The 20376-nt window shown below is 44.8% G+C and overlaps 2 protein-coding genes across 2 annotated transcripts in view; both read left to right on the top strand.

Moving 5' to 3' along the window:
* The window catches only part of parp4 (poly (ADP-ribose) polymerase family, member 4), an 18720-nt gene extending 18173 nt beyond the window's left edge, over positions 1-547 (top strand). The window contains exons 23-24 of the mRNA XM_037687163.1: positions 115-185; positions 356-547. Of these exons, the coding sequence (XP_037543091.1) occupies positions 115-185; positions 356-547 (263 nt within the window). The remainder of the gene's footprint in view (positions 1-114; positions 186-355) is intronic.
* Positions 548-726: 179 nt separating this feature from the next.
* Positions 727-19971, top strand: LOC119418960 (protein mono-ADP-ribosyltransferase PARP4). The gene is made up of 18 exons (XM_037686252.1): positions 727-818; positions 1252-1422; positions 2162-2242; positions 2327-2407; positions 2480-2575; positions 2656-2769; positions 4474-4521; positions 4629-4655; positions 7097-7174; positions 7911-8054; positions 9108-9179; positions 9911-10375; positions 10623-10697; positions 10818-10942; positions 11048-11114; positions 16648-16750; positions 18856-18988; positions 19455-19971. Exons 1-18 carry the CDS (start codon positions 738-740, stop codon positions 19639-19641), a joined length of 2148 nt encoding a protein of 715 aa, XP_037542180.1. The 5' UTR covers positions 727-737; the 3' UTR covers positions 19642-19971.
* The last annotated feature ends 405 nt before the right edge of the window (positions 19972-20376 follow it).

The following is a 20376-nucleotide window of genomic DNA, read 5'->3' as shown; positions in this document are numbered from 1 at the left end:
GTCACACCTCATGTTTTGTTGTTGTGACATCAGAGCTTCCTGTTTCTTATGTTGTTGTTGTCGCATCAGAGCTTCCTGTTTCTCATGTTTGTTGTTGTTGTTTCTTGTTGTCAGATCACACTGATGCATTCCTGAAAGCTCAGCCGCTCTCTGATGTTCGTCAGGCAGCCGAGAACTTCATCGAGGTCGGTTCAAAAGTTTTTCATCAGGAATAAACAAGTATTTTTTGTTTCTGTGGATTTTTTCACTCAGTAAATGTATTTCATGAAAAGGGTCGGCTGCAAAACAAATACATTTGTTTTTTCAGTTTGCGCTCGGGTTCGATGAATAATTCTGACTTGTTTTCCTCCTGCAGCGCTGCTCTCCAGTGGGGGGTGGCACCGAGCTGTGGCGGCCCCTCCGAGCGCTCGGCCTGCTGCCGCCGTCCCGCGGCGTCCGGAACCTGCTGCTGGTGTCGGACGGCCACATCCAGAATCTGGCGCTGACTCTGCAGCTGCTCCATGAGAACGCCCCGCACAGCCGCCTCTTCACCTGCGGCCTCAGGTAGAGCGGGGGTCAGAGGTCACAGCAGGGTGTGCTTATCCGTGGTCTGTTTGCTAAGCTCTTAGATTTTGTCATCACTTCAACAGGAAGGTCTGGATAGGAAAAAGAAAGACGAGTTCTGGATCAGGACTGTAGTTTTTGTTCAAACCAGGTTGTTTTTTTTCTGTTCTTTCAGCCCGACAGCCAATCGCCACATGCTGAGAGCCCTCGCTCAAGCAGGGGGCGGAGCTTATGAGTTCTTTGACACAAAAACTAAACACACCTGGGCTGAGAAGGTGAGAACGTTTGATTTAAGGAGTTCATCCATTTGGGTTTTTAAAACAAAAAGACCGTTCACTTTAGTTGTTCTTTTATCAAAACATTCAGCTCCATCATCAGATTGATGCTGGGAGTTTTTATACTTTTTAAATTTACCTCCTGACTCCTTTATTTACACGCACTTTCCTGTAGAAATAAACAGAGGTCCCCACATTAAACTTTTGTTCTTTTAAAAATCTTCTTTAGCTACTGGAGTAGTTTTTGTTCTTCCACAGTATTTGCTTTTAGCTGTTGTTTTGCTACTTTTAGCATTTGCCTAGTTTTTCAATACTTTAACCAGCATTTCAGTTTTCACCTCTGTGTCATTCTGAAAAAAAACGTGACCTGTGCTAATACCGGCTAATGCTGTGTGTGTACCTGCGTGTGTGTGTGCACGTGCGTGCGCTGCAGGTGCTGCGTCAGGTGAAGCGCATGTCGTCTCCCGGCTGCAGCTCGATCTCTGTGAAGTGGCAGCAGTTCAACCCCGCAGCTCCTCCTCCCGTTCAGGCGCCGAAGCAGCTGAACGCTCTCTTCAACGACCACCACACCCTGGTCTACGGCTTGGTGCCTCACTGCACGCAGGTACTGGTTCCTGTTCTGGTCAGGATGCAGAGGGATGGAGAACAGCTCCATCATCAGGAGTCATGTTTAATAACCTGAGGGTCAGGCAGCTGGTCAGAAATGTTGACCGTCAACAACTGGAGTACGTCGGGCGAACAAAGCTTAAATTTTCTACCACGTTACTTTACCTCGTTTTATTTTCTACTTTGTTTTAGAATGTGGCAAATCCATTTTAAAGGTGTTGCTCCGGTCCCATGTCAGACACTGGTTTTTTACTCAGCATATATAGGGTATGATTAATTGTTTTTATTTATTAATTTTACATTTTTGATTAAAAATGATCTTCCTCCACATGGAGACCTGATCAATATTTAGCCGATGGAAAACGGCAGCCCGCCCCGGCTGAAGATCAGACGCTACTTGTCTAATTGGTGTAAGAAGGTTTATTGTTTTTAATTTTTTTATTGTTATTGATTTTTCTATTGAACTTATAAATTGAGATTTTAAACAATTGCTAAGTTCAATAGAAAAATCAAAGCAAACATGTTCATACTTTTAGTATTTTTACCTTGTTTTATAAGGTACCTAGATTTGATTTTGTTTTATAACACTACTTTTTATCTTATATTATTTGTTTTTATTGTTGTTTATTGTTGTCTGTACCTCATCTGTGGTCTCTCTTGTAAATGAGTTCTCGTGAATCAGTGAGACTAACGTGTATAAATTAAGGTTGAATGAATGAATGAATGAATTGTTGCAGGCGACTCTTGTTGGAGACCTGCGTGGTCAGGAGTTACAGACCATGGTGTCCACCACAGAGCTGCAGAAGACCCGAGGAACGGTAAGAGCCCGTTTGTTGTCGCTCCGTTCAGGAATCAAACTGTGAACGGAGCAGACAGAGCAGTGACCTGTGAGTTGTGTTCAGTTTCTCCACAAGCTCACAGCGAGGGCCCTGATCAGGGACTACGAAGACGGGAGTCTGGAGACGACCGAGGCCGAACACGAGGTAGGTTTGTGGGTCCTGTCCCGGTCCGGTCCCAGGTTCTTGCGCTGACTGGTGTTTCTTCTGCTTGTTCAGGGTAAGAAAGCAGAGCTGAAGTCCTTCATCGTGGAGCTGAGCAAAGAGTTCTCCGTCCTGTCTCAGTTCACCAGCTTCGTGGCCATCGAGGAGAGGGTTGGTTTCCACCTCACTCACTCTAAACTCTGGATTTGTTCCAGTTCCAAATAAAACCGGGTCCATCTGTCCTGTTTTAGGACCAGCTGCTGGAGGACGGTGTCACCGACGTCCCGAAGCTGATCGCAGAGGAGGATGTGGACATCCTGCCGTACATCAGCTGGACTTCTCCTCAGGACACTCCGATACCAACAGTGAGGACATTTATGTCCAGTCTCACGTCTCCATGTCATTATGTCTAAAATTATATTTTCAATGAAAAACTAACATTTAGATTCATTTTACTTTACAATCCTGGGAAACAGAAAGTCCTCCCTCCTGATCCAAAACACAATAAACCTGATCGGGTTTTCACCAGGTTTAAAGATGATTGACAGTCGTCCCTCACTCCATCGCGGTTCAGTTCTTGTGACTTCACTGCATCACACATTGTTTTTTTAATATCTTCCATGTAAATACAAACATGTGCTGACTCCCCCATCTTTAATTAAAAAAAAAAAAAAAACTTATTGAACACGCTCTGGTTGAATTTTCAGGTCCTCCGCTAAATTAATTACATGGAAAGGTTAATAAGCGATTGGGAAGGGTTTATAAAGCTTTAAATATATATATATATATATATAAATCAGCTTCTTTGCAGATTTTCACCTACAGCAGGCGTCTCTGGAACGTAACCCCGCCCCCGATAGGTGAGGGATCGCTGTAACTCCGACCTGACGGGAACAAAACAGCCAACAGATTCCACCCGTCAGTGTTTACTGGTTTCAGCCTCTCTGCTTCCACTGGACCCAGGAGGTTCAGTACTAGCCAGGAGCACAACGCGAAGGCAGAAAACATCATCAGTGACCTCAGGGCAGCTGCTGCTGCTGCCCATCAGTCTGAGAAGGGTCAAAGGTCATTTCCAAATTGTTGAGTTCAATCATTCTGCAGAGATGCCCTGATCCTGTTGTTTGCTCACCAGCCCAAACCATCAGCCGTCCACCACTGCTGGGAGGAGCCGATTGCTGCAGTGCATTCTGGGTTAACATTTGCCATTTGGTCTGGTTCTGGTCCAGAGGTCTTGTAGTTCCTGTAAATATAACCTTCCAAACCTAAATCATGCCGTCACGTTGTTTGTAGAGAGAAGAGTGTGTGACCTTTGACCTGCTGACTGAGGCCTGTAGAGTCTGAGATGGAGCTCAATGCACAGTCTGACCTTCGGGGTGAATCTGTTGTGAAGACTGGCAGCTGTCTTCAATGTTTTCCACTTGTGAATAATGTTTCTCTCAGTTTGGAAATGACCTTTGACCCTTCCCATGTTGATGGGCAGTTTGTACACTCCAGAGTAGAGGTGGTCCCGCTGATGAGGATCAGTTAATCACCTGATCCTGGACCTCTGAAGTCCGGTGAAAGCAGCAGGATTGGAAACAGTTTTAAAGCTTTAACTTTTTGCTTCTAACTTATTAAAACGCAGTGGAATGTGCTGAGTGTTTTTGTTCCCCTCAGGTTAGGATCTTTTTGGAACCTGGTAAAGACCACGTCAGGTTTATTGTGTGCCAGAACTGAAGAAGAACGGACTTTCTGTTTCCTGCGACTCTACGCCCAGAACTTCAGATCCATTTATGACAGATAACTGAGTGTGTTATCATCAAAACTGCTCAAATTCAAAAGATAAAACGCAACAAGACCGCAGAACCTTGAGAGCAGCAGCTTTAACAAAACTAAAGAGTCCAGGTCTTCAGCCCTGAGGGACTCCACATGTGAAAATGTTTTATTTAGGGATCAAATCTTAGAGCCTTGTTGCTGTGTGGGTGGGTTCACTGAGCGCCATACTGATTTTTACACTCAGTTTAAATAATTTATTACTACATATGCACAAATCTGAACAACATTATTTTACTTTTTGTTTTTGTTGTTAGATTGAAGGGGACGGTTTACTGCAAACGTGCAGTTTTGATGAAGTTATGGTGAGTTCATTTTAATGATCAAACCTGAAAGAGGACTGTTAACGTGAGAACACACTGATCGTCCTCAGTTTTATCACAACAACAGAATTTCATGTCATTTTTTACAGATGGACATAGACCGTAACAACTTTGAGGTTTGTCCTTTTTTCACACTTCTGATCATTTTACTTTAACATCACCAAATAAATTAAACTGAACTTTTGTCATTATTAACTCTGGAAAGATTTTTCTGATGTAAAGTGATCAACACTTTATATTTTTATAGTCTAAGTTAAAAAGTCCCTTCAGAAGTGTTGACTGGCATCAAAGCTCGGAGGCTCGGCAGGAAGTCGAGATTTCCTCTGAAATAATCTAAACTGACAAAATGGCCGATGTTGTATTATACGCATGTAACGTGTGTATTCTTTTGAGTGTTTACAACTACCAACATGTGTAACAGTACTACTGTGGTGATGAATTTAAAAATATTCATATTTAGCATTTATTCTGTGTCTATAATAATCAGATTCTGAAGAGCACTAATGTTCACATTTAACTGATTTTGATTAATCACATTGATGAACATATACCAATATATCTTTACAGGAGGTGGGGGATATTGGGGGAAAAAAAAAATATAAAACATATTTTTATGTTTATTTAATATGTATGTGTTTTTCTGCCTGTGTGTGTATGTATATATGTATATGTATATATATATATATATATATATATATATATATATATATATATGTATATGTATATGTATATGTATATATATATATATATATATATATGTATATGTATATTATCGTATTATCACTAACGGCGAGCTGATGGACGGCAGCTCCCTCCGGCTTCTCTGCAGTCTTTTATCATCAAACTGACCCGTTTTTTTTTCAAACCGGACTAAAGTTGGTCCCCCTTCCAACCGAATTCGGTGTTCAGTGACTCAGAGAGCCGGACGGGACCGTCCAAAAATATATTTTGGTCCAGGACCGGCCGCTCCCACCCCACAAGTCACTCTGAGCGCACCCTGCCGGCCAGGTGACCCCTCGAGCTGGGGAGTCGTCGCACGACGGCTTTGACAGATATTAAACTTCCACCTTCTAAGCCCAGATTAATTCAAAAAAGGGATCTGAAACATTTTTGTGAACAGTCATTTCTCTGGGATCTGTCTCACTTTGACTGGCACCGTATTCTGTTAACTGATGACGTGAACTCCGCTTGGAACTATTTTCATAATAGTTTAATTTATTTCGTGCACAAACATGCTCCTTTTCGTCAGTTCAGAATAAAGAGACGAGACAGCCCCTGGTTTACTCCAGAGCTAGCTGACCTCCTGCACAGGAGAGATCATCTTTGGGCCGCAGCGAGAAAATCTGGCTCAGACACTGATTGGTTGAGTTTTCGACAGATGAGGAATAAATGCACAACTGCTGTCAAAGCAGCAAAACACAACTATTTCTTATCTCAGACCTCTAAAAATCTAAATGACCCTAACAGATTCTGGAAAACTATCAAATCTCTCTCAGGCACCCTCCAATCATTTGACCTCCCATCACAACTTCTCGTTAACTCTGTTCCTGTGTCAAATAAGCACGAGATCCTGAACTGTTTCAACAAACATTTTGTTGCTTCTGGTTCTTTATTTGACACAGTTACTAATGGAAGATCAGCCACTTCACTTAATAACCATACTTTTACAAATCAAATCCCTAGGTACTTTACAAATAATTAAGTCAAAATGTCCCCACAGGAGTTTTCTCCCCCATGGAAAGTTTGTGCAGTTAGCTGGCTAGTTCATGTTAGGTGATCAGCTAGCTTAACTTTAGCTTTCACTTCACCCACATTCAGTGATGAAATAAAATCTACTGAGTTGTTTTGACAGTTAAACCATATTGTATTATGTTGTATATTCTGGGATTTTGTTTCTTGTTGGGTACAAGTATTAAAGGATTGCATCCCAATCCCAAATACTTTACCAAATTATTGGGAGTTGAGTATTTTTTTAGAGTTTCAGTATTTTCTGCATAAAAATGTTTGGTTCTTGATCTGACAACTTTAATCTTTAAAAGTCAGATGATAAGACCATTGGGTTCAAACAACAAGGCACAACCACTAATGCTCCTCGGTTTAATAGTGTTAACTTACTTTTTATGTACGAATGTTTCTGTTCAGTGCCCTGAGATGACTTCTGTTGTGACTTGGTGCTGTATAAATAAACTGAACTGATTAATTTATTGTTTCCATTAATGAGCATGAACTATGGTGTTTTGAAACACTTCGGCATGGCTGCCTTAGAGGAGTTGACGGTGGGCTCCTCAGGCTGAAGAAGTCCTTCGGATGAAGGATGAAACATCTCAGCAACAAAAGAAACCGTCCAGATGACCTGAGTGAACACTGTTGTAGTTATATGTGGATTAATGAGCATGAACTTTGGTGAAATGAATTGAATGAAGCGAGACCAGATATGTCTATTTATTTTCTGACGTTATTTCACACAATTTTCTTTATTTTTTAAAGCTGATGATTTTCATGTGGTGATAGAACCCTCCCCCGATGCTTGATCCATCTCTCGTCTCTCTTGATGTAGGAATATGATGTCAGTTACTATTGTCTGCCACAGGCAGTGTCACAACGTTTGGACATTGAAGATAGTTATTTTTCTGAGGTGAGTGATGAAGGGCTCTGAGCAGTTATGAATGAATGAAATCTAAAATGTATACACAAATCAAAAGTTATTCTGAGTACTGTCAGTTCCAGTCAGTTCTTGGTGCAGTGTAATTTAGTGTTGAAGGCTGCATGATGCCAGGTCATTTTCTGTTATGAGTATCACTAAACCAGAAAACAGTAAAAGTCCCCTAAAGTCACTGTTGGTGGTTCTAAAAATTGCAGCTGTTCATTGGATAAAGTAATTTATTTTTATTTTTATACATGCAGTTCAGTGTCACCATTACTTATGACAGTGGCATGTTGTTACAAATGAAACTAAATAAAAAAATTAAAAAAAAATAAAATTGAAGTGCACCCCTAAAATCATTGTTTGTGATTAATTGTCACATTAATTACCTTAGTTAGCCACAGGAGTGAGTTTCAAAACAGGATGATGCAGATATGGACTAGTTGAAGGAAGTGTCTCTAAAATAATTATTGAATCAAGTGTTTACATCTGGAGGTAAATGTAAAACCTGTTCAAGTGCACCAGAATGTAGGAAATGGCTACTACTACTTTATTCAAAAATTTTCTGGGGGAGGACCCCCAGACCCCCCACACCAATGTCCCCCCCCACATTACAAATGCTTCTGACGCCCATGGCTGACGTCGGTAAACAACATCAAGAGGTCTCATCTGGTTCTGTTACGTCTCAGAACACACGGACTCAGGTTTTTGTGTTTGTCTCTTGCAGGACGACAAGATGTCGAGAAGTGAACGTGCACCCAGATCCGTTGGTTCTGTAGCTGGATATCATCCCATTCGGATCGCAGCTTTTGATTCTGATTCTGGAAACGCAGCAGCAAAATTGATGAGGCGTAGCCGTCGGTTTTCAAAGGTAAGCTAATAATAATAATAATAGTAGTTGTTAATATAATAATAATAATAGTTGTTGTTAATATAATAATAATAATAATAATAATATAGTAGTAGTTGTTGTTCTTTTTAATATAATAATAATACTTGTTGTTGTTGTATTTAGCATTCATTCTGTGTCTATAATAATCAGATTCTGAAGAGCACTAATGTTCACACTTAACTGATTTTGATTAATCACATTGATGAACATATACCAATATATCTTTACAGGAAGTGGGGGATATTGGGGAAAAAAATGAATATATATATAACATATTTTTATGTCTGTTTAATATGTATGTGTTTGTCTGCCTGTGTATGTATGTATATGTATATATATATATATATATATATATATATATATATATATATATATATATATATATATATATATATAACGCTGTCTGTGTGTGCATGTGTGTAAGTTATAAACCTTGTAAAAGAATGGTCTTGCACAGCGTTTTCTGTGTTGCCACTGATTGAATGAGGCATCATCTATCACTTCACTTTTGCCACATTCAATATGGCATCAACGTTCGATTCAGCGCTCAATGAGGCGTCTATGTATATATGTCTATGGTCTCACTGACATCTCAGTGTCCAGCTGTTGCTAAAACCTCGTTCTTTTTTTGCTAGCCGTAGCGCATGTTAAATTACTGTTCAACTAAATGTAAAATTAGGATGAAGCTACTTTAATGAACAGTAGATTGGTGTTCTTGGATGATGATTAATTGTTTGCGATATCTGATCCCTCCACAGACACAATGACCATTAGGTGGAGGTACTTTACAAATAATTAAGTCAAAATGTCCCCACAGGAGTTTTCTCCCCCATGGAAAGTTTGTGCAGTTAGCTGGCTAGTTCATGTTAGGTGATCAGCTAGCTTAACTTTAGCTTTCACTTCACCCACATTCAGTGATGAAATAAAATCTACTGAGTTGTTTTGACAGTTAAACCATATTGTATTATGTTGTATATTCTGGGATTTTGTTTCATGTGATGCTTGATCCATCTCTCGTCTCTCTTGATGTAGGAATGTGATGATGTCCGTTACTATTGTCCACCACAGGCAGGTTGGGACAGTGAAGATAGTTCTGTTTCTGAGGTGAGTGATGAAGGGCTCTGAGCAGTTATGAATGAATGAAATCTAAAATGTATACACAAATCAAAAGTTATTCTGAGTACTGTCAGTTCCAGTCAGTTCTTGGCGCAGTGTAATTTAGTGTTGAAGGCTGCATGATGCCAGGTCATTTTCTGTTATGAGTATCACTAAACCAGAAAACAGTAAAAGTCCCCCTAAAGCCACTGTTGGTGGTTCTAAAAATTGCAGCTGTTCATTGGATAAAGTAATTTATTTTTATTTTTATACATGCAGTTCAGTGTCACCATTACTTATGACAGTGGCATGTTGTTACAAATAAAACTAAATAACAAAATAAAAATAAAATAAAATTGAAGTGCACCCCTAAAATCATTGTTTGTGATTGTCACATTAATTACCTTAGTTAGCCACAGGAGTGAGTTTCAAAACAGGATGATGCAGATATGGACTAGTTGAAGGAAGTGTCTCTAAAATAATTATTGAATCAAGTGTTTACATCTGGAGGTAAATGTAAAACCTGTTCAAGTGCATCAGAATGTAGGAAATGGCTACTACTACTTTATTCAAAATTTTCTGGGGGAGGACCCCCAGACCCCCCACACCAATGTCCCCCCCTTATTACAAATGCTTCTGACGCCCATGGCTGACATCAGTAAACAACATCAAGAGGTCTCATCTGGTTCTGTTACATCTCAGAACACACGGACTCAGGTTTTTGTGTTTGTCTCTTGCAGGAAGACCAGTCGTCAGGAAGTGAACGTTCACCCAGCGCTGCTGAAGCTCACGTCAGCGCATGTTCGGTCCTAGACTATGAACCTTCGGCTGATTCTGCTCTGTCTGATGGTTCCGCTCTCATGGGAGGCAGAACCTTTGGCTTTTTACACAAACCTTTAGAACTGGCACTCACAGCTCGTGAACAGCCACCGAAGCCTCAAGGTTTTACATTTGGACATTCTGGTTCTGCTGGCCCATGTTTTGGTTCTGCACCCGTACCTTTTGGTTCTGCACCCAGATCCTTTGTTTCTGCAGCTGGATATTTTCCTCCACCACCAGAACCTGTTGCACTTGAAGAACCTGTTTCTGTTCTTCAGGCTGTGGCTTCTGACCGCAGAAGACATCCCGCTCAGATCGCAGCTTTTGATTCTGATTCTGGAAACGCAGCAGCAGAAGTGATGAGGCGTCGCTCTCTGTCTTCAGAGGTAAGCTAATAATAATAATTGTTGTTGTTGTTATTGATATAATAATAATAATAATAATGGTTGTCGTTGTTGTTATTAATATAATAATAATATTAATAATAATAATGGTTGTTGTTGTTGTTAATAAACTGCTGCACTGTTAGACCACACATGATCTGAGTAAAGAAACGTGATCATCAGTCGGGCTGAAGTGACAGGACCGGTTCTGATGGGACTGTTTCACTCTGAGCTGCTTCTTTTTTTGCAGATGGTGGCTGAGAGACTCGAGAGAAAACCATCTGCATACGTTCGTACCAACATTGAAAGACAAAGACGCTACAATGTAAAAATGTTAATTCCCACACCATGTCCTCCACCTCCTCCACCCCAGCTCCTCTGTCTGCAGCCTGACGTAGCTGAAGAGATGAAAGTCCACACATTGTCGGATATGATCTCTGTGCAGTTTCCGCCTCTGGATACAGCTCTTGTGAAGCAGAAAGCGAAAGCTCCAGAAGGAGTCTTCAGCAACATCAAGTTCGGAAAGCAACTTAATTTCTTGGGAGGTCCGTGCAGGCCCCAGGTCTGTCGGTGAGTCTGAAACGTTTTACACGACAGCCGCTGAGCTTACATGATCTCCCACTGAAGCGTTCGATAATTGTCCACCAGCTGAAACCTTGTTCTGCTGCTCTGCAGGTTCAGAGTTTCACAACTTGAAGCCCAGCAGCACAAATGGACCCAGATCTTCAAGCTGCAGGACTCGGTGAGTCGCCTCAATCAGCCTAAAACACAAGAATCACCCGAAGTGATGCACGTCGCCCGCTGCCGTTCGTGCTCATCTTAATCCAAACGAGCTCATGAGACGAGTCACGCTCGGAGTACGTGCTGGATGACTCTCCTCCACGCCAGATTTTACCTTAGGAGATATTTTGCTAACAACTGTTCAAATAATGGCTCCATACCTTCAAGTTAAAACAAACATCTAAAGAAGTTTGGGTCAGAATCTTTTCATCTCCAACTTTTATTTCTAAAAAACACGACAGTTCTTTAAACACGGCTCTTTGTTTAGACGTACAGAGAACGGTCAACAGTCCGTTAGCTGACGATGGTGTAAACAAGAGTGGACCATAACGAAAGTTACGTATGTAACTACGGTTCTATGAATCCCGGATGACCGCCAGAGGGCGGTGCTGAAAGCACTGAATGTTCCCTTCACGCATGCGCTGTTCGAGTAATAATACCAATGGAGTCACAGGTGTGACACGGATGACCAATCAGAGGCTATATAGCCCGAAGTCATCTGCAGCTCTGCTCCTACAGAATCTTCTCGCGGAATGCAAGGATTCTGAGTGACAGAGAAGCTCTGGCGGTCATCGGGGATTCATAGAACCGTAGTTACATACGTAACTTTCGTTCTATTTCATCCCTCCTGACCGCCAGAGGGCGGTGCTGAAATCACTGAATGACTAATACCAACAATGTCAAAATTAATCCTAAACACCCACCTCACTGAGGAGGCCCAGAGGACCCTTGTAGAAGAACCTGGCCCAGGGGATGAGGGGTGGCCACGTTAACTCTTTAAAATCTGGTGAACCTGCTTGGGGAAGCCCATGATGCAGCAGTACATATTGCTTCCAGCGGAACCACTCTCAAGTCAGCCCAGTAAGCGGAGATGCTCCTGGTAGAGTGAGCCTTCAAGCCGACCAGCAGGGGGCCGAACCCTACAGCATAGGCGTGGAAGATGACTTCCACGATCCAGTGGGAGAGGCGCTGTTTGGAAAGAGGACAGCCTAACCTAGGGCCTCCATTACACACAAACAGCTGGTCTGAATGTCTTATCATGGCAGTAGCTGCAACGTATGCCTCCAGTGCCCTCACCGGTCACAATAATCCAGACCCCTCATCAGGCATAGGCTGAAAACGTGCCAGCCTCATGGTTGGTTACAGTGAGAGTGAGATAACACCTTTGGTACAAATGTAATGTTTGGCCACAAGGTAACACACAAGCCCTCAGGGCCCCACCTGAGACATGAGGGGCTGACTGAGAGAGCGTGTAGCTCGCTGACCCTCTTTGCTGAGGAAATAGCCAACAAAAAAGCCGTCTTGCATGAAAGCCACTTGAGGTCCACCTGCGTCAGAGGCTCGAAAGGAGGGTGGCACAGAGCTTTGAGAACCAAGGGCAGGTCCCAACCTGGTGCTCATGGAGCTGTCGGCGGGTGTGACCTACGGGCACCACGTAGAAAAAGAGAGACTAGATTATGGCTCCCTACCGTACATCCATAAATGCCAGCGTGATTAGATGATATTGCCGCTACATAAACTTTAAGCGTCGAAGGAGAGCGACCCTTACCAAGGAGAGACTGGAGAAACTCCAGAATGGTGGGTACTGTACAGGAGACTGGATCCTCGTGATCAGAACACTATTGGGAAAACAGATGCCACCTGTTTTCGTACTGCTGACGAGTAGAGGGTGCTCTGGCGCCCAGGATGGTGCATCGGACGGGGCTCGAAACTCCAGTCAGCTGCTGTCCTAGCCTTGCAATGGCCACACCCACAGCCGAAGACGTTGAGGATTGGGGTGCCATATCAGTCCCCCCAACTGAGACAGCAAGTCTCTTCTGGTCAGAAGACACCATGGGCCGCCCTGACATAGACTTCGTAGCAGTGGGAACCATGGTCGCGCTGGCCAATATGGAGCCACCAGCAGCATCCTGTGGCCCTCCTCAAGGACTCTCTGAAGGGTTGGCCAAATTAGAGAAAGGGGTGGAAAGGCATATAGAAGGACCCTTGGCCAAGGATGAGCCAATGCGTCCTGGCCCAACGCACCCGACGCCCCCATAAGAGAGTACCATAGGGGACACTGAGTCGACTCTTCCGTCACAAACAGGTCTATCTCTGCCTGACCAAAACGGTCCCAGATCATCAGCATTATGTTGCTGTGGAGGGACCACTCTCCCAGAGGGGGTGGTAGTGGCCAGAGTCCCTGGTCCGAGCCTGCCCAGCTGGTCGGTGGATCGACCCACAAAAGCTCCTGCTGGGCCTTTGCTGAACCGCACAAGGGTAAGGCCCACCCGGCCAGTTATGACCCCCAGGCGGCGGCTGCATGCTGGAGTCAGCCGACGGGCACCTTGGATGCCGAGGAGGTGGAGGGGGCATTGCCCTGCTAAGGCTTGAAAATTGCTGCCTTCTCTGTCGTGCTTGGACAGTCCGTTCCAGCACTTCCAAGGCAGCCGAACCAAACAACTCCCCCGGCACCACTGCGACATTACGGAGGGTTCTACGGCATGGCTCAGTCAATGCTGACTGCGCCAACCAGACCTGTTGGCGAGCCTGGACCAAGGAGGACATCACGCGCCCAAGTTCCCTCGTCATTAGTGCAAAGGCCTGAAGCGCTGTATCGCTAAAACCCATTGCTGCTGTCGCACCACTAGTCCCCTGAAGGGACGCGGAGAGGGCAAGCATGAGTTGTGCCAAGGAATTACCTAAGCGGCCAGCACGTGCTCCGGCGGCATAGGCTCTGCAGAAGAATTCATCCATGACACGACACTGAGCTCGTGGGCACCGAACATGACTGCGCAGAGCTTCCTCTGGTGACACGATGAGAGAGTCAACAGCAGGTTCTATCGCCGGCATGCGATCCAAGCCTGCTTCAGCTGGCTCATGCATAGCTGCCAACACTTGGCCATCTGCGGAGAGGCGCGCAAAGGCTTTGGGATCCCGCCAGCAACCATGCAACTCCCTCAGGAACTCCTCTGATGGAAGGACAGAAAAGGAAGGATGGGTCAGTTCGCGCCTGAAGAAGGCACTTCCGGGGGTGGACGCCTCTGATTGCGGGACGTCCAGCTGCAGTTGTCTCAGGGCCATACGCATGACGTCCTGCATCGAGCCGTCACCAGACCCACTAACTGCGCTCCGAGAAGAAGAAAGTGAAGCTGTCTCTGAGACTTGAAATGAATGCCCCTCTTCCTCACCTAAAAAGTGAGAGGCAGAGGCAGCCAAGGATAGCACATCTTCCTCCGCAGCCAGTTAAGGCATGGGTGGGGAGGAGAATCCGGTTGCTGCCACTGGTTCAGTTCCCAGTTGGCGTACCTGAAAAAGGGACTTCATCTCCGCTAATTCAGTGGAGAGCTGCTCCACCCTCGTGGAGAGGCCCCTATCAGACCTGGCTCGCTTCTTCCCAGGAGGGGCCACAGAGACTGCGGCCTCAGTCCGGCGTTTCGAGCGCCTAGGTGGAGCCTCCTGCCCAGAAGGCGGGAGGTCATTGCCGTGTTCAAGGTGAAACTGGGTCAGCCGGGCCACCCTCACAGCACGCGACATGAAGCTGCAATTCATGCAGGGGTTCTCTGACAGGGCCTCCACCAGATGGTCATGTCCAAGGCAGGCAGGACACAGGTCGTGACAGTCATCTGTCTGGAGCATGGCTCCACAGACTGTACTGCAGTGAGAGCCATCCATGCTCCTTACCCAGCTATGTCCATTGTTGTCATCTTTCTTTGTTGAAATCAGGTCTCTCTTGTAAATGAGTCCTCGAGGCTCAATGGGATTTACCTGTATAAATAAAGGTTGATTGATGTCCAAGATATAGGATGAAAAAATTACGGCAAGAAACTCGGAAAGGTTAACACCGCTAGCTCAGCTGGTAAAGAGGACAATTGGGAGAGGGGGCGTAAATGCTCGCCTTCACCAATTAAAACAAGGCCAAAGGTCAGAGGCTAGCACCACTAGCTCAGCTGGGAAAAGAGGACAATTGGGAGAGGGGGCGTGAACGCTCGCCTTCACCAATTAAAACAAGGCCAAAACTCAGAGGATAGCACCGCTAGCTCAGATGGTAAAGAGGACAATTGGGAGAGGGGGCGCGAACGCTCGCCTTCACCAATCAAAACAAGGCCAAAACTCAGAGAGGCTAGCACCGCTAGCTCAGCTGGTAAAGAGGACAATTGGGAGAGGGAGCGCGAAAGCTCGCCTTCACTAATTAAAACAAGGCCAAAACTCAGAGAGGCTAGCACCGCTAGCTCAGCTGGTAAAGAGGACAATTGGGAAAGGGGGCGCGAACGCTCGCCTTCACCAATTAAAACAAGGCCAAACTCAGAGAGGCTAGCACCGCTAGCTCAGCTGGTAAGAGAGGGCAATTGGGAGAGGGGGTGCGAACGCTTGTCTTCACCAATGAAAACAAGGCCAGGAACTCAGCTGGCTACGTAATAAGCAAACAGGAGCACAGTCCAACCGACCATGCGGTTGGAGGCCTCCAGTAAACAGGAGCGGAACGAACGCTACCGCTAACCAATAGCAAAATACAAGCAAAAAACCACTACTCACCAGTGTTAAATCACACAGAGTCAGACGCTGTAAGTTGGGAGAGGCGGAAACCGCCGTAGTCCCCAACGAATCAGCAGAAAATACCTTTGAACAGGGTTAAACCGCCGCAGCCCTAGGAGGGCGAATACGCTACTCCTGCAGACGGGCAGTCAGGCTTCCGACGACGGTAAAAAGTTCAGAAAAGGTCTAAAGGGCTGAAGCCCTGAATTGAACCTCGCGCGAGAAGAAAAAAGGAGCAGAGCTGCGGATGACATCAGGCTATATAGCCTCTGATTGGTCAACCGTGTCACACCTGTGACTCCGTTGGTATTATTACTCGAACAGCGCATGCGCGAAGGGAACATTCAGTACATTCAGCACCGCCTTCTGGCAGTCAGGAGGGATGAAATAGAAACATCATCTGGTCCTCAGGATGTCCAAGAATCTAGTTCTACAGCATCAAAGGAACAACCACAGAGTTATTCAGCTAAAACTGGTTCCAGGTCCTGATCCAGCAGCTGTAGAACCTCCTTTAGAACCAGAACTCTCGGTGGGTTTTTGTAGGACCTTTTCAGTCACTTTCATAGTTTTGGAGCAGTTCTGGCCCACTCTTCTTTACATCATTGAAGGTTCTGCTCAGCTCTTTGAAGGTCCACCTGAGTTTTCAGTCAGGTTGAGGTTCTGGACTCTAGACTGCAGCAGCTCCTTGGTTCTTTTCTTCCTGACTCGTTCTGTTGTAGATCAGCTCTTGTTTGTGATCTTGTTGGACCCAGTTTGGTCTGAGCTTCATCAGATGGGCTCACATCTGACTCCAGATCAGTGGCTCCTGAACGTTGCAGCTTCCAACCCAGAACACAAGAAGAGCAGAGACACTTGACCCCAAAGATCTTTAGTTAAATTTCACAAACGTTACAAATAAACGAGAACATAAAAAGCCTGAAGTCAGATTCTACAGGACTGCAGGTTTGAAAGTCCAGCTGGTGTTTCCGTTTGTGTGGCAGGACGGATACTGGGAGCTGACCACAGAACTGGGACAGCTCATACATCTGAACGTAGACGTCTTCGCCAACGAGTTCCTGAGAAAGAAAGGCATCCGTTCTCTGGGTGAGTCTTTCCTGTTTTTAGTTGACAGATCATCTTTTCTCCTTCTACAGTTTCTACGTCCAAACGTAGACGTTTGTCTAATTTATGTCTTTTGACCCCCACAATTTTTTTTTTTTACCAGAACCACTTGTGTAATATCACTAAAATTAGAAACATCTTGTCCAAAAATGATGTAAAGAAACTGGTCCATGCATTTATCAAGTCTAGGTTGAACAATTGAAATGGTTTATTATCTGAGTGTCCAAATACTTTAAAAAGTCTTCAGTTGATCCAAAATGCTGCTGCCAGAGTCTTAACTGGAGTTAGTGGGAGAGATCATATCTCTCCAGTTTTAGCTTCTCTCCACTGGCTCCCTGTCAAGTCCAGAATTGAATTCAAAATCTTATTTCTAACCTACAAAGCTCTCAGTCTTGTCAAAAAATGAAAGAGCTGGTTTTGTTGAACGTATTGAGGGTATTTTAAAAGTTTTTGAGAAACAAACTTCAGAATGTGTTTATCAGATACACCAGTCCCTCACTCACTGCAGGAGTTACGTTCCAGACATCCCCGCGATAAGTGACAACCTGCGAAGTAGGGACGTTATATTTATTTTAGTATTTATATATATTTTAAGGCTTTATAAACCCATCCCACACTCTTGCAATGTTCTAAACTCTCTTAAAGAGCAGAGTGAAAGAGAGCAGACAGACTGATGCTACGGTTACTGAGCCAATCAGCGCGGCCCGGGATGGACTGGCCATTGGGAGCACCGGGACATTTCCCGGTGGCCTGGCCCACTCAGTGATCGCCGAGGGGGACTAAAGTGGGAGTGGTGGCAGAGGTTAAAGATGGGCCTGTGATCGGAAAGTCGCAGGTTCAACTCCGAGGACTGACGACATCAAAATGTGGGTGGAGACGATTAAACACCCTTGAGCAAGGCCCTTAACACCCACCATCTGATCCCCAAAACAGGTCTCTCTTGAAAATGAGTTCTTGTGACTCAGTGAGACTACCTGGATAAATAAAGTGTAAATAAAAAAAAAAAATAATAAAAAAGATTCGGTTGTGCTTGATTATTTTAAATGAACAATCCATGCCGCTCATGTGGCTCACTCAGCTGTAAGACAGACTCCGCCCCCTCTTTTCTTTTTCCAAGGCTGTCCCCTAACCAGTTGGTTGGGGGCGACCAGTCTCTGTTGAACACCACCACGTCCTCCCCGTTTCCTTACGCTTGGTGGCTTCTGCTCCCAGCACCGGTCTTTAGCTGAGGTCCCTGCCCCGAGAATGTCTGCTGGGAAAGCTGCAAAAGGTTCCACAGCGCCCGCTCCAGAGTCCCGCATGAGGAGCAGAAACTCCGGGCCGTACTGCAACTGCGTCTGGTCCAAACAGAGTTCATCAAACAAAGTGCCAAAACACAAACCACATAAGGATAAGAAGTTATTCCTACTACTGTAAGCAAAACAAAAGGACAGGAACAAAACACTTGCAGCACACGCTTCACGACCGCTGCTTGTCGGCATTACCAGCGCCACCAGCGGATGAAAAGCACGTGTGTTGTGCATGAGCAAAGCATTTAGTACAAAAAGCAGATCCACGTGCATGCTGAGGAATCGAACGCTCCAAAGCTGACTCCTGTTGGCTCCGCCCAGAATCAGGACATCAGTTACTGGACATCAGTTACAGATGCTGCAGCAGCTCGGTACATCTGGTTCATTTGAAGTGTACAGGTCCTTCTCAAAAAATTAGCATATTGTGATAAAGGTCATTATTTTCCATAATGTAATGATAAAAATGAAACTTTCATATAGTTCAGATTCATTGCACACCAACTGAAATATTTCAGGTCTTTAATTGTTTTAATACTGATGATTATGGCATACAGCTCATGAAAACCCAAAATGCCTGTCCCATGCTAATTTTTTGAGAAGGACCTGTAGTTTCAAATAAAAAAATAAAATAAATCAAATCAAAAATATATTTTATTAAACCTCCATGTCAGACCATCACCTGTAAAACTCTTTCCAGATGTTCTCCGACTTCAGAACCTTCTGTCTGTAAGGAACCGTTCTAACAGCCGGTCCCATCTCAGCTTTGGGTCTTCATGTTTCTCACGGTGTGTGTTCCAGGCTCGAGGGCCCACGCAGACATCCTGAGGATGATCGCCACGCTCATGGTTCTGCAGCTGATGAGGGTGGAGCAGCTGGAGGAAGGAAAGCTGCTGAGGAACTTGTTTCACCTGGAGGAGGCCTCAGGACTCAGGTCTGACCCGAACCAGAACTGAATTCATTCATGGTTTGATTAAAAACACGTCAGCTGAGCAGAAAATCACTGACGTCACAGTCACATGACCGGTACGACCAATCAGAACAAAGCAGCCAAAAAGAACCGGTCCAGAAATCCAGAGTCAGTGTGGGTTAGGTCTGTTGGTTCCAGGACAACTGGTCATAGAGCCACAGAACCAGAACCCAGCAATGATGGGAGGCCCACAAGGCTGTATGACTGATCAAGACCCAGACGTCTCTCTGCATTAGGGACTTGGATCTGGTTTAGGCAGCCTTGTGGACCTCACTGAGGATTTTGACCCGACCCGTTCTGGACCGTCACTGAGATGACCGTTTGTGTCTGCAGCTTCAAACCAGTGGAACCAGCTGCAGCTCCAGCTGCTATCATCTTTATTCTCTGATGGACTCAACAGAAACTGACTCTGAATGTTTTGTCCCTGCAGACCTGAACGCTGGGACCAGGTCAAGAAGGCTGTGGACTGGGTCCGCTGGGCCGACTGGCAGTATCCTTGCATCTGCAGCCGTCTGGAGCTGGGTCTGAGCTGGGAGTCCTGCACCCGCCAGCTGCTGGGCTTCAACAAGCTGCCCTCGTTCTCGCCTCTGACTGGGCTGGACCTGCGGGTCCACTGAGGACAGGACGCAGCTTGTACATCATCAGCGTTTACCTGCAGCAGATCATCCAGCACTGCTGACAAGTTTCACTGTGCTCAGAGTGTCCGACCAATCAGATCATTGTATTTTTACAGGAAGATTAAACAAAAAAGCTGAGACTAAAATATAATTATCTGGTATTTAAAAAAAACAACGTTTTGGACTAAAGAGACTTTAAATACAACCGTCTAAATGATAAGAAGTTAAAAATTACACAAACATCACAGATAAAATATTTAAAACTGAAGCTGCTGCTGTGGATTTTCACTGTTAAGAATTCACATGAAAAAAAATCATTTTGTTTTTGTTCAGCATACATTATCTTTTCTTTTGACATAAAATTGATTTCAAATTTAAAAACAGGTTCTTTTATTTTGAAACTTTATATATTTTTCAAAGGACACGGTGGTGCAGTTGATGAGCGCTGACGCTTCTCATCGAGACGGTCGCCGGATCAAATCCCAGCCGGGGGTCTCTCTGGGTGGAGTTTGCATGTTCTCTCCGTGCTGCGTGGGTTTTCTCCGGGTACTCCAGTTTCCTCCCACAGACCAAAAACATGTTAGACTGATTGGTGACTCTAAATTGTCTCTAGGTGAGAGAGAGAATGGTTGTTTGTCTCCATGTGTCCCTGTGATGGACTAGAGACCTGTCCAGGGGTGTCCCCCGCCTCTCTCATGGTGACTGCTGGATATGGACACCAGTGACCCCAGCGAC

Source organism: Nematolebias whitei, chromosome 13 (assembly GCF_014905685.2).
Source record: "Nematolebias whitei isolate Nwh7 chromosome 13, NemWhi1, whole genome shotgun sequence".
Taxonomy (NCBI): domain Eukaryota; kingdom Metazoa; phylum Chordata; class Actinopteri; order Cyprinodontiformes; family Rivulidae; genus Nematolebias; species Nematolebias whitei.
This window is presented reverse-complemented; position numbering and strand designations above follow the sequence as displayed.